This window comes from Acanthaster planci, linkage group LG05 (assembly GCF_054643075.1).
Source record: "Acanthaster planci isolate LZ-2023a linkage group LG05, COTS_SCS, whole genome shotgun sequence".
In the NCBI taxonomy this organism is placed as follows: domain Eukaryota; kingdom Metazoa; phylum Echinodermata; class Asteroidea; order Valvatida; family Acanthasteridae; genus Acanthaster; species Acanthaster planci.
This window is the reverse complement of record NC_141781.1, coordinates 18,678,357-18,689,032: the sequence shown is the minus strand read 5'-3', so window position 1 is coordinate 18,689,032 and position 10,676 is coordinate 18,678,357. Positions and strand designations below refer to the sequence as shown.

General features: G+C 41.2%; 1 protein-coding gene across 1 annotated transcript in view; it reads right to left on the bottom strand.

The window, feature by feature from the left end:
- LOC110988682 (uncharacterized) overlaps positions 1 to 10,676 on the bottom strand; it is a 44,833-nt gene that overhangs the window by 15,142 nt on the left and 19,015 nt on the right. Inside the window, exon 2 of the mRNA XM_022252442.2 lies at positions 546 to 638. Coding sequence (XP_022108134.2) covers positions 546 to 638 — 93 coding nt within the window. The remainder of the gene's footprint in view (positions 1 to 545; positions 639 to 10,676) is intronic.

Sequence of the window (10,676 nt, the reverse complement as noted above, 5' to 3'; positions counted from 1 at the left end):
AGTCCTATTATGCCAAGAACAAAAATATGTCCAGTGACACCAAACTGGGTTCATCAAACCCCTAGGAGGGAAAGATGATCAGAAGAGCAGTGTCCAAATTTATTCAGTACAGGCTCTACAGACAAAACACATGCGATATTTTAACTCTCATCTTCAAAACTTCAGAAACCTAAACAACTTACTAAAATGCTTCTGCCCAGACAGGCACTGCACACATACACATCAAAACACTTTAGGGAAATTCTCAGCCAAATATCATTGCTACTTTGAAAACCTTCACAGTTTCTTTGGCGGTTAACTCAGGGCAACTGGAGGGACTCAACCACATGCTTCACTTCACTAAAGATTAATTCCACTTGGTGTTTGAAAACTGAAATGCAACAAGGGCAATTTTCAACATGCCAAACCCGTCACGTGAGAAAACCTGCAGGGGTGTGCAAGGTTTTTCAATCTACATGTACTGTAAAGCTTAAGATGGCACACTGGAGTGCTACATTGAACTCCTAATGGTACAGCGAAGAAATCAACAGCCAAACTTATCTTACCGAGCCCGACCTTGTGGACATCAGCTGCTGCTGTTGCTTGCAACACAGAATCATACCCGATAGCAGAATCATCCACATCCCAACACTGCAGAGCTGGAAAGTGAACAAGAAATAAGAGGTTACCATCTTAAAGCAACCACTGAAAATAAGCACACTCTGGGTTCTGCTCCTGAGTCCGCCCCTCAAAGGTAAAGAAGGGAGAGGATGGACCGACAGCTTCAACTGGGTGCCTGGTGCCTATGTAAAGCTTGTTCAAATCGCGTGATCCTGTGAGTGCACATGGCGCGGTAATCCCCTGGGGTGTGGTTACTACCGGTAACTAACCACGTTCGCAGGCAAAGCCCTTTAAGAACAAATCTACAGGCTTCAGCACAGTTCCAATTCCAGCACTCTTTCAAAAATAAACAAAATAACAGATAAAATTAAACGGCTCAGATACATTTAGGTACAAGTGCTGCAACATAAATTGTGTTCTGATTAAATTTGGTCAGGTGCCTTTAATGTATTGTTCAGTTACATGAACCTTCTGGTGCATGTACAGGTACTGTACATGTTTCCCTTGAATATTGCGGCGTGCGCATACCAATGTGACTGACACTCATGGGCAACCTTGAAAGATACTCCTGAACAAGTTCTCAATCAAATAAAAAATGTGGAAAGACCAGGATTTGCCAGAAAGTTATGGTAAAAATTCTTAATTTTGTTATTAAGCAGAAAGTTTAATAGATACCGGTACAAATACCATGGGGCATACATTTGCCCTTAAAGCTTTAACCAGCGGCAATGACAGACTGTCAAAGGCAGTCCTCTGTTGGTCCACCTCTAAACTACAGTCTATATTTTCACACGACAGCAGACTGTTCTCTCGGTTTGTAAATTTTTACAGAGTCCTTGTAAAGCAGCAATTTTTCCCAGTGCTGTCATCTTAGTCCCTGTTCTTCCCGGTTGGTTATTTTTCCCAAACGACCGGATATTATAACAAACACAAAACTGTCCATGTTTTGTAGAACAAAGGGGCTTTTAGTGGGTAAGATTTATTTACATGTATTTGCTATTTTATTTTACTGCATCGAATTCATTTCAATATATTTGATCCCTGGTAATTATTGAACATGTTTTGTTTAGATGAAAAATAAAAGAAAGGCTGAACGTGTTACCTAATGAGGTATATAACACATCACAACTGATTAATTCAAGGCTGTCCAAAATTTCATGAAGTTGTTTGTTATAACAATTTATCGTTGCTTTTTTAACATGTTTAAAAACATACATGTACTGTAAAAGTCGAAGTCAGAAATTATATCTTTTTCCAAGAACTTGTTTTTGTCAAGATGGTTAATACTTTAATCAAGGTGGCATGTCATGGCTATCGTACTGTTCAGCCTAAGGCAAAGTGCATCATTATACGTTCCCAAATTTCCTGGCGCGTCTGAATTGGTGTAGTGTTATCTTGGCTTGTGCAGAGAAAACTACATGAGGTCGGGCCTGAAGGATCATCGTCATGCAAGACTGTAATTCAATGAAAAGAAAATTACCGGTAACATGAAAAATGTCACATACATGTATGTACATGTATTTGTTGGGCTCTCTTCATTCTCTTAGTGCTTATACGGTAATCACTCGATACCGCATATATGCCACGTCTTATACCTTTCAATCACCAAAAATAATATTTAGCGTAAGTTTGGCTGCATCAATAGTGTCTAATGAGTACAATATGTTTGTTGCAAATGTCATATTTGACAGAATTTTGATGGTTGTTCAAGAAGTTTGACAAAAAATGCAAGTTTGAGAATGCTGAAAACGCTGTCACGTGTAGCGCTTGAAAATTCCAAGCACGGTGTTCATTTTGGAGATATCCCCGCTGAAAATTAAATCAAAATTAACAACTCTGAGCATTAGATTTTCATCATGAATTGTATTTTATGTCTCGGACATCATTTTTTTGCAAACGTCATTCAGTATGACAGATTTTCTTTTGAGGAACCTTGGTATGAAGAGAAAAATCCCAAAGCATCACCATTCTCCGGAGGGGCTCATGAATATCAAATAACAAAGAGGGTGCACTATCTGCGTTGATGTCAAAAGTCAAACAGCCCACGATGCAGCAAAACGTTTCTCTAACGTCAGCGTGAGATATTGACGGAAGCCGCAAAATTGCCACGATCAGGATTTTGGACTGAAATTTTCAGAAACATACTTGAAGAAAATGTGATCGGTCCAGTCGTAAAAGGATGATGGTTTGGCAGTGCTTTTTCGCACTTTTTTTACAGCTTGTGTTGTACATCGATTTTGATTTTACTTGCTATTTTTTGCAGTCAATATTTTGACGAAATCGAATGATGTTTGCGACTGCCGACTTCGGAACCCAATTATTTGTTTGAGGTACTATATTTTTAAATTTGGTGACTATAGTTTTAATTCCTACCGGTACATGTACCCCCCAAATACCGGGTACACCTTTCACCACATATAAATGTGTGTCAAATCAATCACAGGGATTATCATTCCCAGAAACTTTTTACTGGCAAGGATTTCAACAGGTTGTTCACGCCCGTCAAAAATGCTGACGTTTGAGATTTTAACTAATTAACTCCAATTAAGTTGGAAGATGGACACATCCATTATTGTTCCAGATATCAGCCATGACTTCCCTCATTTCATCAGACATTGGGAATTAATTCACTGCTGTTCACTTCAGGAAAAATGAACCTCCAAAGTTGAACATTATCTAATGGTCCATATTTTGAGGAACCTGCCACATGTACTGCACAGTTGTCTTCCTCTTATCAGTGGAAAGGCTATAATAGGAGATGACATACGAGTACATGTGCATGGCATACAGTTCACATGGTTCATGTACATGTACATGTAGTGGGTATGTGTGTTCATTATTACACTGTACATGTACATTGTACATGGTACCAGTACATGCGTGTACATGTACATTGTACGTGTATACATTGGACTAAATTACATGTACATGTACTCACAGATCTTCAAGTACTGATTTTAAGCTCATCCCTATGAGGTTCAACTAACATTCATAAAAGCATTAACTGGATGTCAAAAAGTGAATGACACATGTAAATGTACATGTATGTGTGTACATGCGCAATATGCAAAAGTACAACCATTACTCGTGCATGACGTGTGTTAGTCTACTGAACCTGTCACTCAGCCTGTTGTACTGCAAAGCTAAACAAGAGATGCCGTATACCGGTACATGTACATGTACATTGTAAGCATGAGAAAGGTTTCTGCATATCTGCAACACTGTGATGGTATACATGTACAGCCCACCTGCTCACATAAATTTCAAATGTCAAATTAAACCAAAAGCATCCAGAAAAATGCTTATAAATGCCTGGTGCCCGGTATCAACTGTTTGAACACATACACTACTTTCTCACTTGATAGAAATTTGAAAGAAATGGCTCTGGCAAGCACGCCATGCACATGACTACAAAATGTGCAGCCAGCACGTGACGCACGAACACAATGTCAGACTGAATGTACACCAGCTCCTCTGGAGTTGCTGATTAAGGCATAGGGACATGACCCCCAACATTTACACGGATTGCATCCCTAGACATGCTAGAGCTGTTTCGAAAAACACTCCAGAATTGACTTTGGCAAGTGCTGGCATGAACTCTGCAGACATGTGCAAGCATCCTGGTAGATTCAAGGCTGTACGTGGGCCAATAAAAATAATCAAGAAGTATGTTTAGCTTCATTCTCAGAGGATTACTTCAAAAAAATCTAAAAAAAAAAATCAATGGCTGGGGGATCATTTAAATATAATTCACTTACATGTACATGTACAATCCATCTCAAATTCACAGGTGACTCCTGACTGAGATTGAGAGTCAAAGTAAGTGCCTAGAATACATGCAAGGACTGATTTACAGGGTAAGTGGAGTGACTCAATTTCATGAAAATGTGTGAACAAGACTGTACCTTATAATTGCCATGGCTATCAACACACTTCACATTAAGTATGTATACGTTTCCACTGAGGGAAGCAAACTCATCTGAATTTTTCAAGCATGTCACAGGAATTTCATGAATGGATCTTGAAATACATAATGGACAACACTGTGTTCAGTTTGTGTGGTACACTGTATATACCATATTCCGGTACATTCTGAATTGCTAAACACTGCCACACTACATATGACACCAGTCATAACATTGACCGGAAATCACAAAGCTGTCAGCATGAAGCAAAAGGAAAAAAGTAAAAAACTACCCCGCATGAACTAAATATTTGGCAGGCACTCCCAATTACAGGAAATTTGTTCAGCAGGCCCCAGAATATTATCAGGTCCGTTGTCAGCAGAAGGGAAACTGTGCTAATGTTTGGATCCTGTGAACAACATGTACGCACGTATATGTAGGTGCCTCATTCCTACATCTAAGTGTTGTGGTTCCCCACTGACTTGGGGAAAACTTCCTGGATTTACACAGGGAATAAAATATGCAATTTACATGTAAACGGAATCGACTAACAATACCAATAAACTGTGGGCATATTGTACACATGTACATTCCAGTTTGAATTGTTTTGGTTTTGGATTTTGGTTTTGGACCAGTATAAACATGCTGTAGTAGGACAAGCCCTACGGTATATATACCGTATGTACAAGTGCAGAGAGGGTTTTACGGTTTCTCTGCTTAAAGCTGGTCCATGCATGTACATGTTGTTGGCGAGAAAGTGAAAACAAATGCAAATTCGCGCTGTGAATTTGCAAAGGTTGAACATATTTCAACTCGAGCAAAACTTTGCTGCAAATCTTTTGTGATGTCAAATTCACTTCACTTTCACACTCGCCTGTGGTACAAGCGTTCAATGACTAACAACAGATTTGATGAACACGTACATGTACTGTACATGTACCGGTACACCGTACATGAACAAAAAAGCCAATAGTGCTTTCATTTTCCAAATGCACAACACACAAAGACATATCAGATACTACATGTAGTTTGTACAATGCCTTACTTTCACATGTGAACACTAAAAATTATTTGATGTGATTGGTCAATTTTACCTTAAAACCTACATGTACATACATGTACGGTACATGTACATGTATTCTATATAAAAAAAACTGCCCTAGAAGGTCCCTACCAGTACCAGTACCTAATGAAAGACCATTTACTTCATTTCCAAGCCATCAGTGATGGTGGCTAGTAAGTTGTTACAGCCTGTCCCCTCATCATACGGGTTCACTTATCAATTACTTTGTCCTTCCGGAAGTGGCAGACCAGATTACGGCCGCCAACAACAGTAATTAGTCGGGATTAGTCCATTCGATATTTGCAGGGGCTCAGATTCTAAGTTAATTGATTTTGTTTGGGGGTGCCTATTTTGGAAGGGGAAAAGGAATATCAATGGAGCCACTATGCCTGACATCTGTCAAATAAGGAACATCCAGAACTGTACATGAACATGCCAGTACAGGTACATGTGTATGTGTGTATGTTCACAGTTGGTCAGCTGCTGATTTTAATGGTGTGGTATTTTTCCCTTCTGATTCCATCCATACTTGTGTGCTTCTTTTCTCGATTGTTACTGTCTCCGTATTCTTTGAAAGATTTTTCGCAGGATCAAATTGTCTGGCCCTCTAGTTAGTAAGCTTGCCCTCGATTGTACTCTACAGTACATGCACGCGTACATGTTGGTAGTACATCATCAGATCGTGTACCGGTACAACATGCACACTGCACACGGACGTTGTCAATCTCAATTTATTAAAGGTATATGAACATGTACCCGCGTACCGATACATGTGCATGTCATTGGATAATCCTTTGTGTTCAGTGACAACATGCATACACAAGCACACAAAGCACAGTTGCATGTATGACCTCTGAAATATATGAAATGTGAAAGTTGAAGAAGGGGTTTGTCATGTTTGTGGGGGGGGGGCTTTGGCAGTTTAATAGGGAGACTTCAAATTTCTGAAGTGAAAAACATCAGTCCAGCCTGGTTCCGTGAAAACTCGCTGACTGGTACATGTACCAGTGCAAAACGATGAGATGCAATGATCACCTTAGAGAAACAACTGTAAAGGGCCAAGGTACCGGTACTTGTTCATCGCGCACTGATGGAACACTCATTAAGTCAATCCTTCTTCACACTAGGCTCTAGCAGGGCATCAGCCCGAAACTGATACTCTGGAGTAACTAATCTCCCTTACAGATGCACGACGGAGGATTTTTTGAAGATGGAAGAAGTTTTCCTTGCAGAGTGCCAATGATGCAAGAGTTAGGATCAATAAACCAGACTTCAAGATACAGTACCTTCGCCAATCTACCGGTATGTACAACTACATATAAGTACCGGTACATGTACCAAGTGAAGACCCACAAACGAAAGAGGTCCATGGCATGCAGGTTGTGTGAACCTTCTGTGGACTAAACAAAGTCCATACAAGGTTAACCCCCACCCCCCAAAAAAGTTTAAGAGGCATTTTGTGGTGTGGGCTTTCCATAGCAAGAGGAACAGTCAAGGAAACCAACAAAATGCAGCTCCACAGAGAGTTCACACTTCACAGTACAAGAAAAATGAGTACTTTCACTGGGTTTTCTGAACTACCGGTACGTGAAAACAAAGGAACAGAGATATTACGGTACCGTACACAGACATGTACGTGTACATGTAGGCTGGAAAGGTACAATGTGAACATGTGTGCATGACTGCATGTACACGTGTACTAAAGATTATTAGTCGCTGCCAGCAGCAGATTAAAATACAATTTACAAAAGCGACTAAAACAAAAGAAGCTACAGATAAAGTACATGTACCGGTACATGTATACAACAAACCTTTTAACGGGGGTTATAAAACATTTCAGAACTCTGAATTTTGGGCAAGGTCGGGAGAGACCTACAGTGCTCTCCACATTCCTGAACTGCCTCCAATTCGAATCAGCCTAGGATTCCTGATCAAATCACTCCTGAATGTCAACCCTCACAAAGCTCCAGGTCCCAATGGCATCTCGCCTGTATTTATTTGAGCTACTGCATGATCCACAGCGCCGCCATTATTACATCTGATGAACTCCTCACTTGCACAAGGTACTCTCCCCAAGGGATGGACGTTATCCAACATTACTCTGGTATTCAAATCTGGAGATCGAGCCGATATCAAGAACTACTGTCCAATCGCTCTAACCCCAGTCATTTGTAAGGTCATTGAAAAGGCAGTAGCAGATAGTATCAGTGATCACGTGTCATCCTTTTGCCTTGGGAACAATAATCAACACGGTTTCACAGCCCGCAGATGATGTGTGACTCAGCTAACAAACGCATTTCACGATTGGGCCATAATCGTGGATAAGCCACAACCGCCACGAATTGACATTGCCTGTCTTGACCTCAGTAAGGCATCCGACACCATGCCTCATCACATCGTACTGGAAAAGCATGCACGCAACTTCAACATTCGCGGTGAAACAGCGAATTGGCTGAAATCATTTCTGACTGGACGTATGCAACATGTCATGTATCGTGGCTGCCTTTCATCTTGGTCACCTGTACCTTCTGGTGTCCCCCAAGGAAATGTGCTTGGCCCTCTCCTATTCAATTCATTCATAAGTGATATCTCCCGAAAAGTGTCAGCTAAGTGCCTGCTTTTTGCCAATGATACCCTCATTTATCAACCCATCAGTTCTCACCATCATGAACTTTCCTTCCAGTCTGACCTTGACACATCAGCTGGTGGTGCACCAAAAACGAAATGAAACTCAACCTTGGAAAATCAAAGATCATGCACATGACACGATCGAAGAAATCACCGTTTTTTTCCTCGCTACCTCCTTCAAGGATTACCCCTCACACCAACATCCACACTCAAGTATCTTGGAGTCACTGTGAACAGTACTCTCACCTGGAATGACCATGTCAATGTTTATCGTTTCTAAAGCAAACCGAACTTTGGCATTCATCTGGCAGATTGTAGACGGAGCATTCTCAAAGGCACTTTCATCACTGTACACGTCTCTTGTCTTACCAGTACTTGAGTATTGGCTTCCAGCATGGTGTCCACACACAACTCTGGCTGCAAGATTGGAGCAAGTTCAAAAATGAGCTACCAGGATGATCCTGAAACAATCAAGAGGAGCCATGTCATACGAGAACCGACTACGGACTTTGATCTGGCTAAGTCTCACATCCAGACGACACAAACTAACTGTTCATTTCAGTATTAAGTGCTTCTTTGACCTTACTGACTGTCAGAGTTGTAAATCCAGTACAGAAGTCAACACTCGCCATCTTGATACTGTCTCTTTTAATCATCACTATGCTAGAACCCAAAGTCTCAAAAACTCCCCTGTTCATGTTTTCCCATGCACATGGAGTCAGCTACCAACCCACATCAAAAACTCTTTGTTACTTGAATCATTCCAATGTTTTTATCCCAAATTACACTCTCACTTTTTAGATCTGCGGCTACAGTATGTACAGGTGCTCAATTATTGATGTCGAGATGGTTCTTGACTAGTGTTGGGCGGTTCCAGAATTCTCAGACCTGGTTCCGGCTCCAGCTAAGGACTGCAATTCAGAGTTAGAACCGGCTCCCAAAGATATAAAGAAAAACATAAAGTTTAACGAAACACATTTAAAATCTGTCGCTGCCGCATCACGCCGGTGCCACTCATGAATGGCACAACAATTGGCTTTTGATCTTTAGTGGGCTTTCAGTGGGTATTTGAATTTTATTTTTACCTCTTCGTAGACTAGTCATGGTTGGAATAAATCTGCAACATGCATGTACAACCATGATACAACTCAGCACTGCTTCTCCCTGTACTATTTTCCTCTACGTACATGAATAAAAATACTCCAATCAGAACCGATTTGCCATTGCAAGTACATGTAACTTTACTCATACTACAAATGCAACTGTCGACCATGCCACGGAACTTCATGGACTGGATCACGTGTACTCATTGAACATGTGCCAACGTATCGTAAATGGCCATGGACCATACATAAACTGGTCATTCGTCCACAGTGGCCACATCTAAACCTCTGATACATCCACAATCTTGTAAGCTATGCCATTGCCCGGGTCCATGCATGGAACTGGCTCTCTAGTGAGAAGTTGAGAACCAAGACCCTCGCTGGACAGTAAAAAAGTTAAGGACTCTGGTGCATAAGCTCGGGCAATGGCTAGGCTTTTTCTTAACCACTCGACAATTTTGCCTGGTGTCATACATGTGTATGCGGAAAGTACAACATGTCACATGCAAGCACCAGGCAATGTTGAAGTCACAGCCACATGTAAAACAGTCTTCGAGCTTCATGGCTTCCGGCCGTCAGAGCTCCGCTTCGCAACGCGTGCAATAACCAATGGGGTTTTGTACCCAGACATAAGGGTATTTTACAGCTCATTTATGTCCTCATTTTCCCTTGTGGTGACTCAGATTCGATGTTTGGAGTCGGCTCTTTGAATGTGGAACCACCAATGGTGGGTACCCGGTTCTTCACAAAAGCAGAGCCGCCGATTCCAATTTTTTTTTTTATGGAACCGCGGTTCCACTCGGAACTGGGAGTACCGCACAAGCCTATTCTCGACTATTGTGCAACTCATTTTAGTCTAGTATGTCCTACTTTATCTGTTTATGCAGTAATTTTTATCTTCCTTTTCTTTTATTTATTTACATCACTCAATTTTGATGTGCAAGTCAATTTTAATTTTTTAAGCATATTTTTGTCACTGAATTCCAGGTTATTTATTTGTCAATCGTCCAATCTAGGGCTGGATGAACAGACTTTCAAGTCACAGTGCATGTCATTTTTGTTTGTCCTGGCCATCCTTGGTTGTGACTGTGCTTGCTTTGTGTATTACTAACCCTTCCCCTTTCCTCCCATCCCATAACCTCCTTACACCCCCAACCCTACACCCCACCCCCTTTCCCTACCCACTCCCCCTGCACCTCTTTCCTTCCCACAGCCCACCCTGCCGCCTTGTATCCCCACTCTTCCCTGTTTATTTATGCTTTTGTTGATTGTTCTTAATATATTGTAATGTTGTAGGGAAAAGTACATGTATGGTACCGACGGGGGAACAAGAGTAGGACCACACAAATTGCCCAAAAATTGTACCGGGCTACATTT